The sequence below is a fragment of the Dasypus novemcinctus genome, chromosome 9 (assembly GCF_030445035.2).
Source record: "Dasypus novemcinctus isolate mDasNov1 chromosome 9, mDasNov1.1.hap2, whole genome shotgun sequence".
In the NCBI taxonomy this organism is placed as follows: Eukaryota; Metazoa; Chordata; class Mammalia; order Cingulata; family Dasypodidae; genus Dasypus; species Dasypus novemcinctus.
In genome coordinates, this window is record NC_080681.1 from 14,887,102 (window position 1) to 14,913,571 (window position 26,470).

Consider the following 26,470-nt stretch of genomic DNA (forward strand, 5'->3'; position numbering starts at 1 on the left):
GAAATGCTGATCATCAAATTTACATGGAGGGAAGTAGATTTGGCCCAAGGGATAGGGTGTCCACCTACTACATGGGAGGTCCAAGATTCAAACCCAGGGCCTCCTGAACCATGTGATGAACTGGCCTATGCACAGTGCTGATGCCTTCAAGGGGTGCTGTGCCATACAGGGGTGTCCCCTGCGTAGGGGAGCCCCACACACAAGGAGTGCGCCCTGTAAGGGGAGCCGCCCAGTGGGAAAAAAGTGCAGCCTGCCCAGGAATGGTGCCGCACACACGGAGAGCTGACACAACAAGATGACTCAACAAAATGAGACACAGATTCTGGGTGCAACTGACAAGAATACAAGCGGGCACAGAAGAACACACAGCAAATGGACACAGAGAGCAGACAACTGGGGGAGGGGAGAGAAATAAATTTTTAAAATTTAAAAAAAATTTACAAGCAGATGTGGTTCAAGCAGTTGGTGCCTGCCTACCCCACAGGAGGTCCCAGGTTCAGTTCCCACTGCCTCCTAGAGAAGACAAGCAATACAGTGAACTGATGATGTGAGCTAATGCAACAAAATAACACAAGATGATGCAACAAGATGATTCAATGAGGAAACACAATGAGAGGCACAACAAGCAGGAAGCAGAGGTGGCTTAAGTGATTGGGCACCTCCCTCCCACATGGGAGGTCCCAGGTTCAGTTTCCAGGGCCTCTTAAAAAGAAAATAAGCAGACATAGAGAGTACACAATGAACAGACATAGAGAGTAGACAGCGAGTGCAAACAATGAGTGGGGAGGAATAAATAAATAAATCTTTAAAAAAATCAACACACATCTATGGCCAATGGAGTTTTGTTTTTGTTTTCTTTTAATTATTTTATTTTCAATGAAGCTTTAGATTAAATAAATGATACATCAAAAATATAAGGGACCAATTGAGTTTTGACAAGGGTGCCAAGCCCACTCAATGGGGAAACAGTCTCTTCAATAGATGGTGCTAGAAAACTGCATGTCCATATGCAAAAGAATGATGGTGGACCCCTACTCCACACCATATACAAAAAGTAACTCAAACTATCTGAAAGACCTAAATACAAGAACCAAAACCAAAAAATTCCTAGCAGGAAATATAGGGAAGCAGCTTCAGGACCTCATGTTTGGAAATGATTCCTAAGACTTGCACTGAAAACACAAGCAACAATAACAACAGAAAGATGAATGGGACCCACGAAAATTAAAAACTTTTGTGGATCAAAGGACTTTATCATGAAAGTAAAATGACAACTCGCAGAATAGGAGAAAATATTTGTAAACCACATATCTAATTCAGGTGTAATATCTCGAATAAATAAAGAAATACTACAACTCAATAGCAAAAATACAAACAGCACAATTAAAAAATGGGCAAAAGACTTGAAGAGACATTTATCCAAAGAAGGTACATAAATGACCAAAAAGCACATGAAAAGATGTTCAACATCATTAGCTGTTAGGGAAATGCAAAACAAAACCACAATGAGATGGCATTTCACACCCATTAGAATGGGTGTTATTTTAAAAATGAATATTAACAAGGGTTGGAGAGGATGCGGAGAAATAGGAACACTTGTTCATTATTGATGGGAATGTAAAATGGTGCAGCCACTATGGAAAACAATTTGGTAGTTCTTCAATTTGGTAGTTCTTAAGTATAGAATTACCACATGACTCAGTAATCCCTCTTTTAGGCATATATACCTCAAAGAATTGAAAGCAGGGACTTGAACAGATATTTGCACGCTGATGTTCATAGTGGCATTATTCACCATTGCCGAAAGATGCAAGCAACTCAGGTGTCCATCAACAAATGCATGGGTAAACAAAATCTGGCAAATACACACAATGGATATTATTCAGCCTTAAAAAGGATTGACTCAGAGATGTATTCACCAAATGCAATGAATGTCTCATGATGATGGAGGAGGTTGTTGCTATGGGGGGAGGAGTGGGGTGAAGGGGGTATATGGGGACCTCATATTTTTTGAATATAATATTAAAAAAATAAAGACCAAAAAAAAAACTTAACTGAAAAAAAAAAGAGATTGAAGTCCTGATACCCATGAAAACATGGATGAACCTTGAAGACATCATGTGGACTGAAATAAGCCAATCGTAAAAGGACAAGTATTATACAAACTCATGATATGAGATCATTAGAATAAGCAAATTAACAGTGTCAAAAACTAGAATATAGGTTACCATGATCTGGAATGGGGGTAGGGAATGGGGACTTAATGCTTAAATTGCACAGGGTTTCTATTTGGGATGACGGAAAAGTTTTGGTAATGGATGGTGGTAAGGGTAGTCCAACAAATGTGAACATAATTAACAGCACTGGATTATATATTTGAATGTGGTTAAAGGGGGAAATTTTAGGTTATATGTATGTTACTAGAGTGAAAATTAACATAGGACTGAACAAAACAGTGAACCCAACTGTAAGCCATAGGATTGTACAACATGAACAGTGGATCCTATTATAAACTATGGACTACAGTTAATAGTATAATTGTAATAATATTATTATGTCAGTTGTAACAAAGGTACCAAACTAATGCAAAATGTTAATATGGAAAACTAAGCGGGTTAGGGGCTAGATGGGAACGCTATTTTCTGCATGATTTTTCTCTAATAAAAAATAAATTTTAAAAAAACCTACTTCACTCTCACTTTTGTGAAACGCACCTTAACCACTCTAGCCCACACTGAAATATTTTTTCTCTGCTCATTTGCATCGTGGCCCTTCAAATCATAACAGTTTCTACTTATTGAGTACATGTATATGCTGGCCACTGTGCAGGCTTGTTTCTCATTTATAATCTGCACAACAAGCCTGCAAATTAAGTATGATTAGCTCTTTGGATAAATGAGGTAGTCATTTTCAACAGCTTGCCCAAAGCTCACAGTCTGTGAAGCTTCACCTGGGATATGAACCCAGTCTCTGGAGGCCGCACTCTGTCCACTGCTCCTTCCCACGTGGCCTCGTTCCACTACACGCTTCTTTTTTGACCAGCTGTTTGTTCCACATGTAATTGTCTTGTGTCTAAAGCGTGTATGTTCCGTGAGTGCGGGTTTCCTATCATAAATCTTCTATGCCTCCTTCAGTCCATTGTGTTCAATAGATACATAGAGAATTATTTTAAATTTCAAACAATTAAAATATAAGGAAAAATAAGTATTTGATGAAAAAGCATGGCGATGGCTCTTGCTCTGGAGAGAGACTATGTCACTGATACTTTCACACTGTGAGTGCTCTGATTATACCTGTTCTCTGGAACCAGGTATCAACACGGACAGTAAAGTCAATATTCCTAATAGGAATAAAAAACAACAAAAAACAAAAACAGAAAGGGTATAGGGTGGAGAAAATGAATGCCAGAAATAATGAGGCCATGGGGGGACAAGTTATATTGTTTAACTGGTAAAATGTGAAGTAAATTGTGTCAGAGCTGAAGACATTTCCTTTTCCCGAATCAAATACTTGGATCAAACCCATCAAACACTTGGTTCTCCATGGTTTACATAATCCCTTCCTCTCTACTGAAGATAATGAGTATCTGTGGGATTTTTAAGGGTTTCTGGTGAAAATACATTCACAATTTCCTTAAGATTCCTTTCTACAGTCTTACAACCATCTTTGTGCCATAACAATTTACAATAATGTCTCAGGAAAATTTTTGGAGTGTCTTATGCTAATATGGTGACCACCAGAGCAGAATGAATCTTAAATGATCTTCTTAAATGCTACAGAAAGTTCTCCTTGAATGTTCAGAGCCAAGATTCTAGGTCCAACCAAGTCTTTAAGAAATGGATGAATACTTTCATAAGTTGGGAAAGAATATCCTTGGTCTTGGACAACAGGAGTGAATGGGTAGAGTGGTACAAAGAGCCTGTCTTGGATCCAGTTGGGTTCTGGTCTCAAGGTAAGAGAGAAAATGCTGAAACATGTGAAATCCTGAAAGGGCGTAGCAAGTTCAGTTTCAAAATAAAGAACTGTATAACAATTACAAATGTTAAAAAGCAAAACAAAACACTTTTTACCCCAGTGGCATGGACTGCCTTCAGAAATAGTGAGCTTCTCATTATCATACAGGCTCAGGCCCACCTGAGGGTTGGCACTCGCCCACGTATTGTGGGGGCTGGCAAGGGTGCTTTGTGACTGACTGATCTCTAAAGAAAAAGTGAATTAGAACATTTTTAAAACAAAAGCCATGCTCTACCCTTTGATAAAAACATCGCATCTTCCTCTTAATTGATTCTGAATTTCAGAATAGGAATAGTGGGGAGTGGCTGTAGCTCAAGTGGTTGGGTGCCTGCTTCCCAAGTATGAAGTCCTGGGTTCGATCCCCAGTAGCTCCTAAAAACAAAACAAACAAAAGAAAAAAAAACAATGCTCATGGGGGAGTGGATGTGGTTCAGTGGTTGAGCACCTGCTTCCCAAGTATGAGGTACTAGGTTCATTCCTCGGGACCTCTTATTAAAAAAAAAGAGAAAAAGTATGCATTTTCACTTTCCAGGTGTAATCTTATATCATAACCCTCCTCTCACACACTGTGGTCCAGCCACACTGGCCTTCTTTCCATCCCCTAAGCACGTGCCTTTCCTGCCCACGAGTTCTTCCCCTTATTTTAACCTGCCAAACTCCTCCCCATCCTTTAGTCATAGCTTAAGCTCACTTTTCAGAGGGGCCTGCTCTGATCTTCCCAATCTACATTTAGTCTTCTTATAATTATCTCTCATCATACTCTTCACTTTTCTTTCACAGTACCTAGCCAAATTTATAAATTGTTTGGAGTTGTTATTTATGAATATTGATGTTGCTTTCAAATCAAACAAGTTTCTCCCCAAGGAGTACCTAGGTAGGGAACTGTGAAAGAGGAGAAGGGAGGCTGGGCATAGCATGGGCAAAAGGCAAGGAGTTGTTTTTTGTTTTTTTTTTAAGATTTATTTATTTATTTTATTTCCCCCCTCCCCTGGTTGTCTGTTCTTGGTGTCTATTTGCTGCGTCCTGTTTCTTTGTCCGCTTCTGTTGTCGTCAGCGGCACGGGAAGTGTGGGCGGCGCCATTCCTGGGCAGGCTGCCCTTTCTTTTCACGCTGGGCGGCTCTCCTCACCAGCGCACTCCTTGCGCGTGGGGCTCCACGCGGGGGACACCCCTGCTTGGCAGGGCACTCCTTGTGCACATCAGCGCTGCGCATGGCCAGCTCCACACGGGTCAAGGAGGCCCGGGGTTTGAACCGCGGGCCTCCCATATGGTAGACGGACACCCCAACCACTAGGCCAAAGTCCATTTCCCAAGGCAAGGAGTTTTTACTCCTGGTTGGGTGGAAGCAGCTGGGAAGGGATTTAGAAGAAAAGAATGAAGTAGAGTGATCTTTATATTGATAAATACTTTCTTCTTGAAAAAAATCATAAGCGAAGATTGACAGTGCTTCTCAGCGTTGTATTGCAGTGGTGGTGTTTGTTCCTTGGTGTATGTCTAGGTATGTAGAGGAATTCTTAGCACTCTGAGAAGTGCTAAGTAGCATGTCCAGTTTTGTGCAGAGTAAAAAGTAACTGCACACAGGGAAGCTGAAGCAGGAGAATGCGGAGCCAGCAAATATCTCTTAGTTGCAGTAAAAATTTTCAGAAATGCTCTGAGGGCACTTGGGAACTCTAGGTGGGTTCTTCTTGAAAACCATAGGGTCCCTCAGCTCTGGAACCAAGAAGAATGAGGGTGTGCATATGTTTTGCTTATTGGATTGTCAAAGTTTGAAAGAAGTGATAGCATTGGCAAGGATATAATAAAAGGATAGGGTGTGCAGGGTTAATGCAAAGTAAAACTGTTGCAATTTTTCCAAAAGAGAAATTGGATAAGCAACAAAATAAAATATACATGCCCTTTGGTCACACAATCCCTATTTATAAGAAAGTAAATTAAGGAATTAATCGAATGACAATTGAATACGTATTTTAAAATGTATATGCAAAGGTATTCATTTCAATATTGTTTATACTAACAGACAAGGGAAGCAATTTAAAATTGTTAAATTAATTATATTATATATATGCTACAGAACATTGTGCAGCTTTAAAAATGATGATTTTTAAAAAATGGATGAAGTACTTCTATATTTATTAACATGAAGAGGTCCCTGAGTACAATTGTGTATATGAAAAAGCAGGTTAGGAAACACCATGTGTGGTATACATAAAAAACTATATATCTATATTTATGTGTCTATAATCACAGAGAGAAATTTGGAAAGATATAACAAATGTTCACAGGTGAGTTTTGTTGTCTTTTTTGTACTCTGTATTTCTTGATTTTTTACAATAAAAATGAAACATTATTAAAGAAACAATAAAACTATTTAAAAATAGTATTTAATGGCCAAAAGGAAGTAAGGCAATTTGGGGTCCAGTCCCATTAGAAATGTAATGCTTTGTATGCTTTGCTTTGAATACGATGTTTCACTATTGTGCTGCAATTTTCTTGCTGGATTCCTGAAGCAGCGATTTATCCCAACAACTACAGCCATGAAAAATTCTCAGACAGTATCTTTCCAGAAAGATGCTGACAGTATGTAAACGATCTTGTGGGCTATAACAAAAATGGTAACACATCTTTTCCATCTCTCTAGCCATGTCCCTTTGCAATATGACTTTGCAGGGCCTCCCATCAAGAGTGGGAGTCTATTTCATGGCCACGGGGCTTGATTTGACCAACAAGAGCAAGCATGTCACCAACAGAGGCTTGGTAAGAGCCTGCTCAGTGGGGCTTGCTCTCTACTTTACTTCCAACCCTGAGACTATCACATAAACGAGTTCACAGTTAGCCTGCTGGAGGATGACAGGCCACAAGGAAGAGAAATCTGAGTGAGGCCATTCTAGATTATCTAGCTTGCAGCCAACGCACCAACTGACCACAGTTGTGTAAGGGAGCCCAGCAGACATCAGTCAAGATCAGAAGAACCACCCAGTCAACCGACAGAATTGCAGGCTAAAAAAAAAATGATTGTTTTAAGCCATTAAATTTTAGGGTAGTTTGTTACAGAGCAAAAACTAACTGATACAGATCCTTTTCTTATTGAAAAGGTATCTGGGCAGGAGAAGCCACTTTTGGAACTATAAAGATCTCTAGTTATCAATCCTTTGAAATAAAGAGTACACTCACAAAGAAGACCTCTATTATTTCACCATCAGAATATGAATAAGCTCCATATTTACAAAAATTACCTAAATTTCCCCAGGCCAGATAGCTCCTGGTACCGTCCATTTCTAAGAAGTTAGTCCCTCCAGTGTCTAAGGTATTATAGTATTAAGACCTTTTTTTAAAATTTTTTCATCCTGAATTTAAAGGCAAACTCTAAAGTATAGCTGAATCCACCAACTCAAAATATGGGGGATAGATGTGCCCACAGGATATTTCCCCTGGACTGGTTCAATAACCCAGACTCCTCACAAGTAGAGAGCAGTGGCCCTCAATCTCCTATGTAGTGACACTTCCATCTTACCTGAAGATGCTACCTTGAGACCTTAAGATGTTAACAATTTTCAGAAGAAGCTCACACCTGGAAATTGCCTTTGGGGTCTTTTCAGTGAGTGTGCTGAGTATGAATATGTCTCTCCAGCTTCTGGAATAGAAGCAAACCCATCCAACTTGGGTCCTACATCCCATTACGAATCAGTGAAAACTGAAGAAAGCTGTAAAACCATAGGTAACATGCTCCCCAAAAGCTCTGAAGAAACGACATGAGTTATGAAGGGAAATGGCCCCTCGGTTAAGCCCTAATTTAGAACGCCTGAGGCTAAAGTGACTAAAGTCTATCATAGAATCTCAGTCTCTGGAGTTGTTGGAGAAAAAGTTAGGATTAATTCTCTCATTCGGGAATGCTGTTTGGCATTCTCTCCTAAGGGTGAGTCTGTGCATACCCACAGTCCAGCACTGCACTTCTACTCATAAACCTTGCAGAAATTTGCACCTGTGCACCAGAAGACATAATGTCCATAGCACCGTTATTTAAAGTAGCAAAACATCTCTGGGCTGTCCATGTGCCAGCTGGGCCCTGGGCCTCAGCAGAGTTGCAATACCTACTCTCTACTTCATTGGACTCACCCAGGACAACTAACCAGGAGGTGAGGATGGACAACCAACACACCAAGGAACAGAGAGAGTTTACAACTGTAAGCAGGAGAATCCCATCCATCAGCCATGTGGGATCTAAGTCCCTTCTTGATTTAGAGGTGGAGTGGTCATCACCATCCCAGGGTCCTCAGGATGGAGGAATAAACCATGGATTAGAGTGGATTTACTGGCATTCTACTATAGAATTATCGTGATTCTAGCAATGGAAGAAATGATATCATTGATGTGGAGACAGTAGTCACAGGAGTTGCTGAAGGCAGGGAGAGGGAAAAAGAGGTGTGATATGGGGGCATTTTCAGGACTTGGAGTTGTCCTGAACGATATTGGAGGGACAGATGGCAGGACATTATATATCCTGCCATAACCTACAGAATGGAGTGGGAGAGAGCATAAACTACAATGTAAACTATAATCCATGCTGTGTAGCAGTGCCCCAAATTGTGTTCATCAATTGCAATGAATGTACCACACTAATGAAAGAAGTTGTTGATGTGGGAAAAGTGGGGGGTGTGGGGAGTGGGGCATATGGAAATCCCCTATATTTTTTTAATGTAACATTTTGTGTGATCTATGTATCTTAAAAATAAATAAAAAATACATTAAAAATAAAATAAAATAGCAAAATACTGGGAACCAAATATCTATCAACTGGAGAATGAACTAAAAATTTCTGGAATGTTGACACAAAATATTTCTTAAGTTGGGCAGTGGGTTAATAACTTACAGATATATATGTGTATTTAGCATATAGCAATTATTACATAATTAAATATAATTAAACAGTGAATGGGAGTGAATACAAAAAAATGAAAGTTATGTTCAAAGGTATTGAAATAAAAGAAATGAGTATTAAAGTAATAATGAGATAATGTTTATGCTATAAACAAGGATGAGAGAAATTATGTGTTCTAATGGTGGTGTGGTAAAAAGCTCTTCCACTACTGGCAAGAGAATAAACTGGTTTAAAAAAAACCTGTGGGAAAATGACCTAACCCTTTCACACAGCAATTCTGTGTGAATTTACTCCAAGGAAATAATGACAAATGTATTGACATATGTATTTAAAAAGAGCTCCATACTAGCATTGTTTATAATTGGAAACGACCTATATGTTCAACAATAGGGGATCGGTTAAATAAATTCCAACAATGGAGTTCCATTCATCTATTTCATTCACACATTCTACTGATATTTACTGAAAGTACACTATGTACCAGATACTTTTTTGGGTGTTAGAGATACCAGCATTAAACAAAACACAGATATTCCTGCATTCATGGCACTTTTATACTAGTAGAGAAAGAGAAATGAGTAAAATATAGAGTATGGAGGGAGTGATAGCTGCTCAGGAGAAAATAAAACAGAAAATGGGGTAGGGTGTGGGGTGACATTTCAACAAAGACCCGAAGGACTTTAGGGAATAAGCTATGCACTTGAGGTAGAGCCTTCCAGGCAGAGAAAACAGCAATTGGAGGGCCAGGGAGGTGGGGGGAGACAAGGATAGGGATGGAGTAGTTGGGGCAGAGGGTTTGAATTGGTGCAGATGGTATGAAGGGCCTTGCAGGTTTTATGCTGACGTAGGAAACCTCTGGAAGATTTTGAGCAAAGAAAGGACAAATCTTTCTTATTTTCCATAGGTTTACTCTGGCTGCTGTGTTGAGAATAGACAAGTGGCTGAAAGTGGAAGCAAAGCTATCAGGGGGATTTTGCAGTCTTCAAGGTGAGAGGCTATGGTGCCTTGGACAAGGGTGAGTAGCACTAGAGGTGTAAGAAGTGGCCAAATGTTGAAGGAAAAGCGAACAAGATTTTCTGATAAACTGGACGTGAGGAGTAGGCAACAGAAAGGAGTCAGGACAACCTCAAGGTTTGGGGCCTGCCCAACTGGAAGGACGGGGTTGCCATTCACTGAGATGAGGCAGATCCTGGGGGGCACAGGTTCAAAGGCGGTGAGGAAATCAGGAGTTTTGGACCTGGCAAATCTGAGATGCCAGTCAAATAAGTACCAAGGGATGACAGGTCTGGAGTTCCGGGGAGAGGTCCGGACTGGAAGTGTGAATTTGGGAGTCATCAACCTACAGATGATGTTTAAAGTCATGAGACAGGATGAGATCACCAAGGGAATGAAAATAGAGAAGAGGCTCAAGGACCAAGCCCTGGGGAAATGCCAGATTCAGAGCCTGAGGAGAAGGAGCCACTAGGGAGGGAAAAACACAGGAAAATGAATGTCCTGGAAGCCAAGAGAAGAAAGTGTTTCCAGGAGCTGAGAGTGACCGTAGCGCTACCAACTGCTGGAAGAGCAAGTCTGATCGAGTTTGAGAAGTTAACATTGGATTGAATAAGAGCAGTTGTGGTGGAGTTGTGGGGATAAAAGTCTACTTGCAATAGCTTCAAGGAAGGAAGGAAAGAGATGATTTAGAGACTGTGATTACAGCGAAGATTTTCAAGGGCTTTTACTGTAAAGGGGAGCAGTGAAATAGAGTGGCAGCTGGAGGAGGAAGAAGTAATCAAGAGGAATTGTTGGGGTTTTTTTCTTTCTAATTTTTAAGACAAGAGAAATGATAGCACGTTTGAATGTTGATAGGATTGATCCAGTAGTGGGAGAAATCAATGACTACAGAGCAGTAGAAGAATTGCTGGCCTGCATTAAGAAGGTGAGAAGGGATGGGTCTAATACAGATGGTCATCACGTCCTTAAAATGATGACAAAGAGTTCTGAAAATAGATAGTGGTGATAGTTGTACAACATTGTGAATGCAATTAAAGCCACTGAGTTGTATACACAGAAATTCTCAAAATGGCAAATTTTGTCACATTAACATCTTACCACAATAATTTTGAAAAAAATGATGTCAGACAAGAATACTCAATGACCTAGAAAGATATTGCTGGCAAACTGTTAAATTTTTATAAAGTGGATTATGGAACAGTAACAAGCACTAACATTTACTGAGCGCTTATTATACAGGCTACGCATTTTTCACAAAACATTTTTCACACGTTATCTTGTTTAATCCTCCCAAAGAATCACATTTGCCTCATATTCCAGATGAAAAAGTGGAGGCTAAGGGTTGCCCAACGTAATGTAACTTCAAGTGGTAAAACTAGGATTCAATTGCAGGCATCAGGCTTTCACAGTCATTACCTCCAGACCTGCACTGTCCCATAGAAACATAATACAAGCCACATACAGGATTTAAAATTTTCCAGTCACCACATTTAAGAAAGTATAAAGGAACAGGTAAGATTAATTTTAATAATACTTTTAATTTAGATAATATCTAAAATATTATCATTTAATGTAATCAATACAAAATACAATTAATGAGATATTTTACATTCTTTTCTACTAGATGTTCAAAGTCCAGCATTTATTTTACACTTTACAGGACATCTCAATTTGGACTCTAAATTTGGAAGAGAAATACTTGATCTCCGCTTAGATTTCATGGAATTTACAATTGAGAAAGGAGATTTTTCCATACCCAAGTTGTTCCAAACACACCTAAAGGATTTCCAATAACTGAATCGACTATCCAGTTTTTACTTAAATACATTAAAATTAAATAACATTAAAAATTCATTTCCTCAGCTGCACTAGTCACATTTCAAGTGCTCAATAGCCACTCCTAACTGTTATGCTCTCCTGTCTCTCTTTCCAAGTTCTATCAACTTTTCCCTCAGAATATCTTTCGCATTTACTTGTTTTCTTTTTCAATTGAACCTGCTTCTATGGCCCTTAAATTCTTAATTTTTCCCCTAAAAACTATGTTAATTATACTTCTATTAAAAACATAATTATTACAGTTAACATTTATTGAGTACTTACTATGGGCTAAGAACTATTCTAAGCACTTTACATGTATTAATTTGTCACATTATATTTTAAAAGTGTATTCTATTAGTATTCCCGTTCTGCAGTTGAAGAAACTGAGACATTAAATAAGATCTTACAGTTACTGTGTGGTAGAGCCAGAAGTTAATCCTGCCTATCCAGTTTTATCCAAACCCAATGCTCTGTACCGCTATTCTGCCTCTCTCTCTCAATGATATACAAGATAATTTGTGATGACAGTTTAATAGGTGTTTTTTACTATCTTCTTATTTGCCTATACTTTCCAATTTGCATGCAAATGAAATGTGTTACTTTTGTAATTTGAAAAGGTTTTGTTTTTTGTTGTTTTAAGTCACAAAATTATCAATCTGGTTTAGTTTTAGTATACTCCTTCCTTGAGACAGGAAAATGGACAAAATGACTTCTTAAAAATATCTTCAGATCTTTAGCCCCCTCTGATATAAAACAAAACCAATATATATTGCGATGTTCGAAGTATTTTATGATAAATGGAAGGAAGAAAGGAAGGGAGGGAGGAAGGGAGGGGAAAGTGTCAGGACTTTTTCCTACATTGCACAGGAACTGATCCTGGGGAAGTCTGTACTAAGAAAAGCTATCACTCTGCTCCAGAAAGCCATTCTTCATTTTGCCTACCAGTTCCTACCAGTCTCTAAAATTCTGACAAAAATCCTCATCCTTCTCCTCTCCTTCATTCTAAACTTTCAGTGGGTTGCCTCATCCTCTCAACTCCACCCTTAGCATTTTTCGTATCCATACCACGCCAATGCAGTCCCTTTGTTAACATCTTCCTTGACCTCAGTAAGAACTTCAGAACTGGTGCCTTGGCCCCGACTCTCTGCTCTGACCTTTTGGTCTGCCTCAACACACTGTTGTCTCTGCTGGAAATCCTTCAGGGATTCTCCACTAAGTTTAGAATCTTCTGTTGTGCTCCACACCGACTTTACCTTTCAGCCAACTGGTCTCAGGACCATTTGTATTTTTCACTTGTGGACCTTTCCTCAGGTTCCTCTCTACATGGAAAACACTCTTCTTCCATCTCCGTCCATTAAAATTCTACTGATCATTCCAGAAGCAGGTCAAGTGCCAACCGTTCAAATAAGTTTCCACCCTCTTTTCCTGTCAACCTCTCTACAGCCATTCCAGCACTGTTTGCTACATTTTACCTTATGTCATTATTCATGAACTTACCTTTTCTGCTTACCAACATTTACAAAGCATCTATGACATGCCAGGAGTATATACTGGGCACTGTATGTGTGTTATCTAATATAATTTAATCTTCACAACAGCCTTGTGAGATAGGTATTACAATCTCCATTTTACAGATCAGGAATCTGAGGCTGTCAGAAGTTAATTAACTTGCTCAAAGTAGCATCCTTATTAAGTAGTAGAGTCATTATTCATTCAGCAAATTTTATTCCAATCCATGTCTGTCAGATTCCAAAACCCTGTGGGCTTTTCAATCTCGACTGGGAAGTCCCTTTGGGGGCAATTAGCACTGGAGCCTCAGGACGAGGCAGATCGTGTCAGAGGCCGTTTTCTGCTCCTCTCTCACTTGATTTAGATTCATTGTGTTATGGGAAATACTCCTTTGGCTGTTGGTCAGCACTTAGCCTGAGCTAGCACAGGGCTAAAGAAATGATTCATGAAGACAAACACTGCGCAGGATGTTTGGTTCTACTGGTGATACCATTTATTGTAAAACTCTGGAAGGAACACCAAGCCCCTCACCATGTCCAGTAATCTAGAACTCCCAGTTCTCTGCCCCCTCAGTTTAGGCCTCAGATTAAATGGCTCTGTTTCCTGATAAGATGGGGAGGGACACCTCAGCTTTCAGAAACGAGGCCAAGCCCATCGGTAATCACCACAAGACTGGGAGAGCATTGTTGTCATTAGGATCAGCCTTGGCCTGACAAGCACCCCTGACATTAACATGTAACATGGGCCCATAAGAAACTCATATGAAGATGAAGAACAGAGAAGGGCTAGTCTACCCTGAATTGGTTTTCACCATCTAAATTTAGGGTTGGAAGCCCCCAAACCTGTTGGGTTGACTCAAAATGCCACCTGAAGAATACTATAAGGGCTTTATTCCCTTCCTTATGGTTTGGAATCAAGGGTGTTCAGTGCCACTGTTTGCTCAAGGAGAGTGTAAATAGGACTTGCTGACGTCAGTGGCCAATGAACATGCCTCCTAAGTCATTTCCACTGTGGTATAGGGGTGGACCTAAGGGTAAAGCTGGAATGGAAAAGCAGGTTAGATATCCTATGTTTTGTGTTTTATATGTATTTTCTTTCAATCCTCAAAGTAATCCTTCTGGGATAGGTATATTGTAATACCCATTCTGCAGATCAAAAAACTGCATGGACAGCTGGCCCATACGCAGTGCTGATGCGCGCAAGGAGTGCCCTGCCACACAGGGGTGTCCCCGGTGTAGGGAAGCCCCAGGAATAAGGAGTGCGCCCCATAAGGAGAGCCGCCCAGTGGGCAGAAAGTGCAGCCTGCCCAGGAATGGTGCCGCACACACGGAGACAAGATGACGCAACAAAAAGAAACACAGATTCCTGTGCCGCTGACAACAACAGAAGCGGACAAAGGAGACACAGCAAATGGACATAGAGAACAGACAACCGGGGTGTGGGAAGGGGGGAGGGGAGAGAAATAAAAAATAAATCTTTGAAAAAAAACAAAACTGCATGGTGGGAACGGATATGACTCAAACAGTTGAGCACCTGCTTCACACATGGGAAGTCCTGGGTTCAGTTCCTGGTGCCGCCTAAAAAAACAATAAAACAAAACAACAAGCAAACATGAAAAAACCAACTCAGGGAGCTAATGTGGTTCAGTGACTGAGCACTGGATTCACACATACGAGGTCTCAGGTTCAATCCCCAGTGCTGGTACCTCAAAAAACAAAAACAAAACAAAACAAAAACTGCACAGCTTTCCACTACCCTAAGTTCATAGCTCACAGCAAGATCTTTTGCTTAGGCAAATACTCATTGAAATAGGACTAAAGGCAAAACTTATACACAAGTTAGAATCCTCAAATATAAACGTTTTTCTCTCCCTCCACACAGAGATGATATGAAGTGTTTACTTTCTTAAATGCCTTACATTTTCCATAATTGACAAAGATTCTCAACAAGAATTGGTAGTGGAGCTGTAATATTTTTACCTTCCACTCAGGAGACTCTTACATTTGACTCTCAAGCAAGTGAACTTGCTTGGACTGGTGACTTCGGTTGGTTACACCACAGGCCACCAAGGACAGTGAGCAACTGTCACTGTTCCCAGCTATCTTTAAAACAGGTCATAAAATCTCTGGGTAGGAAGATAGATGGCCCAGAAGAGGACTGATAAAAGTTATCAAATGTTCCACTGACAGTCACTTGTGTCATACTCATGAATGAAGTAAAAATATTCATTCATACAAAAATTCTCCTCATCCCCTTCCCCCATTTCTTCATGACCTTTTGTAGGGTAGAAGATCTTCATAATAATATAATAATAGGGGGATGCTGTTGCTAATCAGTTAACACTAACAACCTATTAAAAGTACTTCAAGCTCTCAAAATCTTATGCCAAGTTTGACATTTGGGATTATTTTTACAGTTCCAGGCTCTTGACGTATTAGGACGTCTTTCACCTTTCACAGAAGACAACAGAACAACTTTTATTTTTCCTTCCCCAATGCCATTCCTGCAAATATTTCATTGGTGTCTCTGCCATATGGTTAAAGTTACTTGGAGCACAACCAAAATCAACATTTGTTATTTCAATAATACAGAAACTACTGAGTTTTGTTACCCATGATATCTTTCCGTGTCCCTCCAGAAAGTTTTCAAAAGGCATTTTTAAATTAGAAAACATTCACTTCTTATAATCTGAATTGTGTTGCCAATGTTTTAGAAACACTTTGAAAAAGACTTATTACATAGGTCAGCCAAAGTCCAAAGGAGAGTAGAGACTGGTGGAAAGTGAGATATTGAAGAACTCAAAGACTTGAAAAGGTGGATCGTGTGCTGTCAGGTAAATTAAACCAAGCACAGAAGGGAGGCAAAGAGATCAAGAGAACCGGCAATTAGCAGCCTGCAAGGTAACGGGTGTTTCATAGTCAGGGGAAAGAGAGATGGGATCCCACAGTCCCTCTCCCGCTTCTCCCGCCCTCACGCTCCCTTTTTCACGAAGCTATGGTAAGACCACAAGACATCCCACTTGGCGCCACTGCTTCCCCGTGGCCTTCCTAACTCCTTTCTCAGCCCACTTCTCCCCTTTCCCACGTTCATTTTGGCCCTTCTGTGCATAGTTTGCGTTTCAATCACTTTTAAGGTCATTTCCCCGCCGCTGGAAAACAACCCATGTCTTCTGCCTGCCTTGCTGCTGAGCCGAGGACCCGGGTTTCCTGGAGCCGGGACCTCTGTCCCCGCGCTCCGCCGTCCGAGCTGGGAGGCGGCTGTGCTTGTGGGTCCTCGGCGGACTGGCCTCGCCGTGACGCGGGTCTGCTCCTCTGCCCTCCTCCCCCGCCTGAGCCCCGAAGACACCTGCAGTCCGTGGCCTCTGAAACCGTCTGTGCCTGGGTCTCCAAGGTCTCCGTTGGGATCCACTATGTTTCCGACCCAAGCGGGGGCGGGATGGGGGAGACAGTACCTCCTTGCAGGCGTGAAGCTCCGGTCCCGTTCCCTGGGTCACCTGGAAGACGGTACCGGCCCAGAGCAGCAGCCGCAGAAGCCGCGGCGGGCGCCGCTCAGGTCTTCGCCGGCCCCTGGCAGAGGGATGGAGGCTGCGCCCGGGCTCAGCCATCGCGGGGTCCTGGGCGAGCGGCGGCCGCGCTCAGGTGCTGCGGCTGCTGCCGGCGGAGGGCGGAAAGCCAAGGGGCGGGCGGGACGCCGGGGAGGCTGCGGGGGGCTGGGCCCGCCTCAGTCACCTCCCTGCGGCTCCGCCGCGGCCGCCCATCTTTCCTCCTCCCTCTTCTCCTCCTCCTCCCCACGTCGCCCGGGCAACCGCCTCCTCTTCCCCCTCCGCGCGGGTGGGGCAGGGACCACGCGCGCCCCTGCCGCTCACCTGCCGGTCGCCATGGCAGCCGCCGCCGCCGCCGGCGCGCGCGGCGTGCGCGTGCCCGCGCCCGGGGCCCGCAGCCCGCCCGACGGGCGCGCGCCGCGCGAAGCGTCGAGAGCGCGGTGGGAACGTCCTCCGGGCCCCCGCCACCAAATTCGCGTTTCTTATCGCGCCTTCGGGCCGTGGGCTATTTGTGGTAGCCCTAATTTTGCAGACGTGGCGTTCCACAAATAGTTATCAAGCACCTACTGTGTACGAAGCGGCGGGAGGAAGGCTGAGGCGCCGTCTCTACCCTCGGGGGATGTGCCCTACTGCGACAACCGCTTCTCAAGCTCTGACTTCCAACCCGCCAAAGCCGTTCGTGCTTTTCAGACGGGCTCGACGGGAAGCCTGAGACCAGTGCGGTTAGGCCGCGTTGAGGCGAGGAGAGTTTGCCTTAACCGGCAAGTTTCCAAACGCGGACACGCACGCAGGCTCTTCGGCCTCTAGACTTCCCCGTTCTCTCACTGCTCTGAAAATAAAAGTCTTTTGTTAGGCGCGAGGAAGAAGGAAGTCTCTGGGTCATCTTTGGGCATGTCCATCCTCAGCTGGAGTCTTTTGTGGGAGCCCTGGACGGCGGGAGGCCGGCGCTCTTCAACACGCCAATCCCGGGCACGCGGGGCCCTTTGCCTCCGGGTTCGCACCCAGCGTCCTCCCGGAGGGCCTCCCGCTCGAACCGCCAGGGGGCGCCCTTCTGGAAGGGACTTGACCTCAGTCACAGACCTCGGGGCAGTTGCCTGGCGACCGAAAGTGGGCGTTCCAAACAATTGGGACCCGCAATCCTCGCGGGCCAAGGTTGTGCCGCGGCTGCGCTGGGATCCATCCCTTAGAAGAGTGTCACGCTCCACATTCAACCATGCCCCCCACCCGGGACCCCTTCCAGCTCCCTAGGCTGGATAACGATGATTCCTACTTGGGAAAACCGCGGTCTTCCAAGGTACTGTGGTTTCCAGCAGGGCCCACAACACTCTTCTGTCGACGTTATAGGCAGAGATGCTAACTTAAAGGATTCTGGTGAGGACACCGAGTCAGGTCCCCGAGAAATCTGTTTCCTGCCTGCCTCCGAGTCCTCATATAAGGGTCGGCTGAAGTTTCAGAGGGACTTTTTTTTTTTTTTTTTTTTAGCTACCGGGACCGGGATTGAATCCAGGACCTCCTATGTGGGAAGCCGGCGCTCAACCACTGAGCCACATTCGCTTCCCCCGAGTTGGTTTTGCTTGCTGCATTTGTTTTGTTTTTGGTTTTGGTTTGTTTTTCCAGGAGGTTCTGGGAACCAAACCTGGGACCTCCCATGTGGGAGGCAAGAGCTCAACTGCTTGAGCAACGTCAGCTTCCTCAGAGGTACTTTTGAGCAAAGTGGAGTTTGAATCCAGAGGAACAAGGATTCTAGCAGCCCAATGGAATGACTGTTATAAGTAATGAGACTTAAACAGGCCCAGTTTCCACCAAGCCCCCTTTGTCCTCTTTGGAAAGTGCGCTACAGAGTAGGAGAGAATCCTCCGGAAGCCACCTGGTCATGCTTTAAACATCTGTCTTCACAGCATCTCTGTTTTCTGGTTGTGTGTGTATATGTGCGTTTAGTGTGATTTTTAGTCAGTGGCTTGGGAATTTAGATGTTTCTTTCTGGTAGAAGTGTTCGGGATATTTTGAAGTGGTACAAAATAAGGCGAATTAGATGGTCAATATGCCTTGATAACAAAATCAAAGAGCTTCCTTTTATTTATTCAACAAATATTATTCACTATATGCCAGGCATTCTGCTAAGCACTGAAGATATATATAAAATTAGGTATAGTTCTCCCTCTCAAGGAACTCTACTAGAAGACTGACAGATGACAGCAACAGAAAAAATGCTTACAGTAGCACATGAGTTATGAGAAAGTTATACATAGAGAGAAGGTTAGAACTGGGAGCTTACAGGAAACTTCCCAGAGCATGTAAGTTTTAACACCCAAATATGAGTTATCAGGAGCTGATGTGGCTCAAGTGGTTGAGCTCCTGCTTCCCACACGGGAGGTCCCAGTTTGGTTTCTGGTGCTTCCTAAAAACAACAAAAAAAACAACAACAACAAGCAAACAAATGAAAAAACCAATTCCGGGAAATCAATGTGGCTAGGTGATTGAACAACGGCTTCCCACATACAAGTTCCTGAGTTCAATTCCCGGCCCTGGCACCTAAAAAAACAAAAACAAACAGATTAAACTGCTTTTTGGGTGAAAAAACTAATAAACAAATATGAGTTATCTAGGCCAGGTAATGGTGGAAAATGAGTTAGGAGGAAGGAAACAGGAACCAGACAGTCAAGGCAAAGGAAGCAGCAGGTGCATACACATGGAGAGGAATGACAAATATCTAGGATGGCTGAAGCAGAGGTGTGAAGGGAAGGAATTGAGAGAGCTAGAGCTGGAGAAGTGAGCTGGGGCCAAGCTGGAGCAGGCTGGGTGTGCTGGGTGTGCCATTTAGTGAGCTAGGATTTCATCTTGGAGGTGCTGGGAAAGCATGGCAGGATTTTAAGCACCGGAGGGACACAATCAGATGAGTGTGTCAGAGAACTCAGGTGGCAGAGGACTGGGTAGGATGAGAGTGGGGCAAGAGGGATCAGCTAGGAAGCAGTGCAAAAATCTCCAGGAGGAAGGATAATGGATCTAAAGCAGTGACACAGGAGCTGGTGATAAGGTGCAGACGTGAGAAAGGTGCAAAGGGCAGGACACTAAGATGGAACTTTGTGGCTGACCAGATATGGCCCAAGAGGTAGGACCAGTCCAGGTTGGTAACAGTCACTGAAATGGGGCATCCAGCGGAAGCAGGTTTGGAGAGAAAGGTGCTGAATTCAATTCTGAAAGTGTTGCCTTTGTGGTACCTATGAGACATTTAAGTGGAGAGGACTAGTAGGTGACCATGTCGAGAGTTCTGGATTGAAGATGTATATACCAGAGTCACAATATCCACCTGGTAATTGAAGCTATAGGAGAGAATTGTGAGAGTAAGAAAGACAGAAAACTAGAACCCTGGGGAATACCACTGTCTAAGGTGCAGAGAGAAAAGGTAGAGCAGTGAAGGCAGCTGAGCTGTAACACTAGAGGCAAGAGGAAACATGGGAGTGGCTGGACCCACAGAGGATGGAGAGAGCATTCAAGGCAATCAGAGTTGTGGCACCAGATACTGCAGAGGTCAAATAAGATCAGGTCTGGAAAGCATCCACTGGACCTTGTCATGGAGATCATTGCTTAAAAGCAAGGACAGTTTCAGTGGGGCTTGTGGCAGAAGCCAGGCTACAATGGGCTGAAGAGGGGGTGGGAATAGGGAGAAAGCGGAGATAGTAAAATGTTGACTCTTGAAGAAGTTTGGCTCTGTAAGGGAGGTGAGAGGGTGGTAGTTAGGTGGTGATAAAGGAATGAGACAGTAGCTGAGGTTAGAAGAAAGGGGGTGGCCAAATGGTGCAGGTCTCTCAAGAAGAGGGGGAGTCTGGGTCCAAGGAGGAGGGGTTTTTAAGTAAAAAGGGAGCTTCCCTTTCTCTGAGATTGAAGGAAAGTGGTTGCAGACGCAAACTGTAGAAGTTGACATTCTTGGCTGTTAGTCATGACTTTCTCAGTGAAAGACAGTATCATCCTTCTGCTGATAGAGGTGACAAGGTTTAAGTAGTCTTCGAGAAGAGTGGGAGGAGAGCTGCCCCAGGCCCACATCAAAGGCTAGCTGAGTCTATGCTTGCATCATATTTATTTGTAGCATTTTTCTTTCATTTAGCATCTCGGTGACTAGCACAGTGCTTAGCACATACTGTTCAACTAAGGTTTCACTGAGCTGAATCACACAGCATTTTGCTATACTGGGGGCGGGGAAAGAGGGTTACAACATGGGATTGTTTGAATGATATTTCTACTAGGTCGTAACTATACTCACTGGAATTGAAGCATTGGTTCCACCATTATTTCATTTTTGAATACCTACCACCTGTTAGATCACTGTATTAGGTACTGGAGATATAGTGGTGAAGCATATGGCATTTTACATGTAATGAAAAAATAATCCATTATGTGCTTTTCAGTCAGGCCCGTAGTGTTGGACTGACTGCCCAATGAACTTTTCCTTTGACTTTCCTATAGTCATTGGTGATCTTTCCCTGCTTATTGAAATTCCTCTTCACACTTTGCACTTTTTTTTTCTCTCGCCCCCTGCCCCGCTCCAGTTGTCTGCTCTCTCTGTCCATTCGCTGTGAGTTCTGTGTCCACTTCTAGTCTGGTTAGCAGCACTGGGAATCTGTCTTTTTGTTGCATCATCTCGCTGCATCAGCTCTCAGTGCGTGCGGCGCCACCCCGGGGCAGGCTGTGCTTTTTTCATGCTGGGTGGCTCTCCTTACGAGGTGCACTCCTTGCGCATGGGGCTCCCCTACATGGGGGACACACCTGCGTGGCAGGGCACTCCTTGCACACATTAGCACTGCATGTGGGCCAGTTCCACACAGGTTAAGGAGGCCCTAGGTTTGAACCGTGGACCTCCCATGTGGTGGATGCTCTATCCCTGCATTCTCTTGATTCTATTTTTGCCACTCTTGGTATCCTTTTTTTTTTTTTTTTTTTTAAAGATTTATTTATTTTCCCCCCTTCCCCTCCTCCTACCCTGCTGTTTTTGCTGTGTTATCTTCTCTTCTCATTTTCTCTCCTCTAGGATTCACTGGGATTCGATCCTGGAGACTCCTGATGTGGAGAGAGGTTCCCTGTCAATTGCGCCACCTCAGTTCCTGGTTTCTGCTGTGCTTCACCTTGACTCTCCCCTTGTGTCTCTTTTTGAATCATCATCTCCTTGCTGCGTGACTCACTTGGGTAGGCACTGGCTCACCACATGGGCACTTACACTTACTACATGGGCACTCGCCAACCACGCTGGCACTCATGGGCACTGGCTTGCCGCGTGCGCATGCCTTCTCTTCTTTTTCACCAGGAGGTGCCAGGGATCGAACCCAGGTCCTCCCATATGGTAGGCGGAAGCTCAATCACTTGAGCCACATCTACTTCCCAGTATCCACTTCTTACCCGCCTGCCCCCCCTTCCTGAACCAGCTCTTCTATTCTGGTCAAAGTCCTTTTTTCAGACTTCAGCTTCTGCCTCATGTGGAGAACCCCCAGAACTATATTACTTGTCCTGAGCTCTGCTCCAACAATCTGCTTTTTTCCAACTTTCGAACAATTAACTGCATTAGTATGTCACACCTTTTCTTCAAACTCAATTATGTCTAAACCTGAACTCATCATCTTTCTTGTCTGCTCCTCACCCACCCCTTACCCACTTCTCCCACCTACCACTTTCCCTATATTCATAGCCTGCTTCTGTCAGTAATCACTAAGACCGAAAAATTAGGAGGATCAAAGGACTGGGAAGTCTTCTCTTTGCAGATCTCCCTCTGAGATTCAAATAAAATAGATGGAAAAAGGGGATAGATGTCACTGAAAGTACGAAGTCAGCAAGGCCTCCTGTGAGCAGGTCCTGGATGTGGTTTCTCTTTTGCAGAAACTCCCATATAAGAACCCAACTCATGTTGCTCAGCAACAAGAACCCTGGAGACGGCTCAACTCAACTCGCACAATCACCTCCACGAGGCGGGAAGCCTTTTTTTTTGATCCCAAGGTACCTAGAAATGCTATTTCTCTTTACATCCATTTAGGAGTCATTAATATCTTTGAAAGGTAGTCTCTCCCTGACTGCTTGAGCATCTTTCCTTTTGTCCCCAATCCAAGAACCTACCAAATCCAAAATTAGAAGCCAATTAATTTAGCTCTGAGAAGTCTAAAGGCTTGAGTTTTGCTCCAGGGAGTTACCTTGAACAAATTTTACCAGATTTCTAACTCTTCTGATTAAAATGAGGGCTGAATATAACCTGGAATGAGAGAATATACATTAAGCCCAAGTCAGGGACAGTATAATGACTCCCAGTCTCCAGTGAGAACTCACCATTCTTTAAAACTCAACCAAAGAATGAATTCTCAATTGACAGAGTTAAGTCATCATGTAGAACAATTTATGGGGTAAGGAGTTGGTGGATCTCAGTTCCCATAGGGAGTTCACTAAGCGTTTGAGGAAGAGTAGAGCCCAAGAGAAAATGACTAGAGTACAGAGGGGGGAAGAGTTAGAGGTGGCTATGTTAGCCCTGAGGAGACTGACTTCCTCTGTAGATACCAAAGGATGACCTGGATTTCCGCTTAGCAGCCTTATACAACCACCACACTGGGGTGTTCAAGGACAAAAATGAGATACTGGTGCACCAAGAAACCACTCAGGATACTCATGGGTAAGTGGTAGTAGCAGAACCTCTGTATCCTAAGGACACTGCCATCAAACATGTAAGGTAAAGTGATAACTGAGAAATAATCAATAGATTCTCAACTGTATACAAGTTTCTGTATTTTAACATCTGTATCTATAATGCAATTTCTCTATTTTCATTGTCTAAAACAAACAGAAAGCCCCCGAGATGTGTTTTTTTGTATGAACAAAACCTTCAGTTAATTCCAAAAAGGGGAAAAGGCCCTTGGGCTGCTTTTATTGTTGTGGTTGCATGCAACCTTTCTCTCTTCACCTTTCTTTCGGACTGATACCACTCCTCCCCTGTTCCCCACACCATCTTCTAGAATCATCAAGATCCCTGAAGAGTTATTACCCCCTCCCCCACCACCCCCCATCACATCCCGGGCTAACATCAGACACTGGATTAACCCAAAGAAGGAATCCATCCACAGCATCCAGGGATCCATAGGTAAGGGCTAGAAACTGGGTGGACAGATGGACAGCAGGTAAGTCCATTTAAATGGACCCAAGAATCAGAGTTGAGGGAATATCAGGGACTGAGGATCTTGTAAAAGTGATTAAGTCCGTACACCTCAGAGCAGGAGACATACTGACTCTGAAGCTATGAAATGATTCAGTTTTTTAGAGCATCTTAGATCAGCATTAGGTTTAAGGGACAAAAATTTCCAGCAAGGGATGGAAGACCTATAGCTATTTCCATCAGTCCTCCATATGCTACTTTCCCCAACTGATAAAGAACCTTCTCCATAGTACCCATAAATGTACAAGTGATTAAAGGTTCCTGGAAGAGGCAAAGGATCTGGAATTTGCAGACCCCTCCCTCACTGCCGTTTCTTCTCTCCAGTGTCCCCTCACACAGCTGCCACCAATGGAGGCTACTCCCGAAAGAATGATGGCGGCTTCTTCTCCACCTAGTATTGACAGGCCCCTGGACTAATAAACCATAGTGGAATATCCTGCCACTCACCTCCATTAAATAGATTTTGCAAGATGAAGCCTAACGTGTGTTAATCTTGGACTACCCTTAAAATCTGGGGGGAAATTTTCCCTTCTGGAAACTGGTCGTGGTGTATGTGGTATTTGTAACTTGCAAAGTCATCTTGCTAAAAAGATAAGGACTTAAGATAGATCAGCACATCTTTGACAGGAGACAGGTATTCATACTTCATAAACTGATAGTTATTTCACTGGCCATGCAGATCCATCCATTCAATATTTACTGCAAACCTAAGTTTATCAGGCTATGAGCTGTGTTGGAGAGACACGAGCAAACATAACCCCTTAAAGAGCTTACAAACACTGTAATGGCTCTAATAAGCATTATTTATGCTGAGGTCACACCAGATTTCAAAACTTCTGGGTTTCATCATCTGCTGGGCTCTATTTTCCACTAGGGCTCCATCTCCTTGGTCCTGATAACTTTCCATTGTTTTCTAACTCTGCTACTGTCAACTTGTAGGAGTCAAATCCCTTTGCCTTGTGCCAATTTGTCATGATATATAGCCCCAATTTTTATAAACATGGTTCAACCATCTGGTGCTTGGGTTTGAAGTACCTAAAAACTGACGCATTAAAATGTGGTTTCTAAAATTAGGTCACTCACAGCAATCTTCTGTGCCATCAAAAAAAAGGTTAGGCAAGAAATGGAAGACCTTTTAGAATATTTTACAGTAAATTGCCATTTCTAAGTTTGGACAACATATGCATTGTTATTAACACAGATATGATTGAGCTTCTTCCTGGTATTCAGGTGCAGGTCTTTAAACACCACAAAATTCTCACAGCCCCTCTTCCACTGGGACACTCCAAGACATGGAGATAAGTGTCTGCAGTCATGTGAAAATACGGTTTCAGTTCCCATTATTTAGAATGGCTGAAGTGGTAGAGAGAGGTGATTCCCTGGATTATCACCCCATGCAGAACGTCCAAAATTTTGGTAGTGTGATCCAAACACAGACGCTATGCCTCCCTGGTACTCCAATTCAGCTATTACCGGACAGTCCCCGGAATGTTAATTCTTAAAAGCTAAGTTCTCTTATGGATATATACACATATGGATATATAAAACACACAGCATACATATATGCATATAAGGGGGTATGTACTCTTTAGCCCTATGGACTACCAGAGTTGCTACCAAAGAATCACCGCGACGAACCACGGCCTAAAGAAAAAAAGGGAGGGGATTAGGGAAGAAAAACTGCAAGCGAGAGGTCTCGGTCTCCTTCCGGCCGCAGCGACCGGGGGCGGGGCGACGGCTCACCCATGCTCCCCCCAACGCCGCCGACCGTTACCGCGCGCGCCCCCACACCACTGGAGGTCCGGGCCCGGTGTCCGTGCTCAGATCAGAATCGCCTCGATAATCAGTGGCCCAGGACAAGCCCGGCCTCGTCTATCTGATCAATTCATCACTTCTGAGCGCCGGGTCCCGTCCGACCGAGTCCAGGGCCTCGGGGACCGCGGCTTGCCACCGCCCAAAAGGCCTCGCTGCACAGCGCCCCGGGAAGGGGCTTCGCAGGAGGACAGCTTTTCATTTCGGGTCGGCCCGGCGGGGCTGGGATCACGACCGGATCAAATAAGATCAAGGTGTAGGCGGGAGGGAGGGGCGCAGGAGGAGGCGCACGCACTCGCCTTGCACGCCCCAAGCACACATACACACGCGTCCGCTCACGCACTCGGCTCACATGCACCTTCCACGCGACACCGCCCCACAGACACAGCCGAACCCCAGGCCGCGCTCCCTCCCCTAAAGAAACGGAAGTCCGCGCTCGCTTTTAAACCCGCCCGCCCCCCTCCGCCTCGGAGGATTCTGGGAGGAACCACCGAGCATTGCAGCCCCTTCCAGCAACGCCCCCTTCGTCGAGTGCGCGAGTTGCTGCCCTCGCGTGGCTCGGAGGGGACCCCAGGTTTGAGAGAAGGGATAAATTTCCCGAATCTTGAATTGTAGTTGTCGTTTGATCTTGGTGGAGAATCACATCTACACCCATATCTATAGTGTTCCTCTGATCTTTATTTTACTTTTATTGTCTTAAAGAAAAATCTAGGTTGTTGATATGAGATGAT

The 26,470-nt window shown here is 43.8% G+C and overlaps 2 protein-coding genes and 1 non-coding gene across 6 annotated transcripts in view; 1 reads left to right on the top strand and 2 right to left on the bottom strand.

The window, feature by feature from the left end:
• Nucleotides 1–17,125, bottom strand: part of ELAPOR1 (endosome-lysosome associated apoptosis and autophagy regulator 1) — an 88,041-nt gene extending 70,916 nt beyond the window's left edge. For 3 of the 4 annotated variants that reach the window (XM_004448967.4, XM_004448966.4, XM_058303088.2), the window contains exon 1: nucleotides 16,661–16,988. In XM_004448967.4, coding sequence (XP_004449024.1) covers nucleotides 16,661–16,813 — 153 coding nt within the window. In that variant the 5' untranslated portion in view covers nucleotides 16,814–16,988. Of the gene's footprint in view, nucleotides 1–16,660; nucleotides 16,989–17,074 lie in introns of those variants that run through there. The other variant, XM_071217211.1, reaches the window with a different exon arrangement.
• A 725-nt stretch (nucleotides 17,126–17,850) lies between these two features.
• CFAP276 (cilia and flagella associated protein 276) lies at nucleotides 17,851–24,402 on the top strand. Its single transcript, XM_004448972.5, has 5 exons — nucleotides 17,851–18,044; nucleotides 22,613–22,729; nucleotides 23,275–23,390; nucleotides 23,731–23,855; nucleotides 24,252–24,402. Exons 1-5 carry the CDS (start codon nucleotides 17,964–17,966, stop codon nucleotides 24,320–24,322), a joined length of 510 nt encoding a protein of 169 aa, XP_004449029.3. The 5' UTR covers nucleotides 17,851–17,963; the 3' UTR covers nucleotides 24,323–24,402.
• Nucleotides 24,403–25,747: 1,345 nt separating this feature from the next.
• LOC111759014 (small Cajal body-specific RNA 2) lies at nucleotides 25,748–26,159 on the bottom strand. The gene has a single exon (XR_002793114.1). It is a non-coding gene; the product is annotated as a small Cajal body-specific RNA 2 (non-coding RNA).
• Between the last annotated feature and the right edge of the window lie 311 nt (nucleotides 26,160–26,470).

Excerpts from the sequence above, each read along its gene's own strand:
- CFAP276 (XM_004448972.5), top strand. The coding sequence starts at position 17,964 with ATGCCCCCCACCCGGGACCCCTTCCAGCTCCCTAGGCTGGATAACGAT. Across the intron at positions 22,730-23,274 it reads CCTTTTTTTTTGATCCCAAG|ATACCAAAGGATGACCTGGA; the intron begins GTACCTAGAAAT and ends CTTCCTCTGTAG. Across the intron at positions 23,391-23,730 it reads ACCACTCAGGATACTCATGG|AATCATCAAGATCCCTGAAG; the intron begins GTAAGTGGTAGT and ends ACCATCTTCTAG.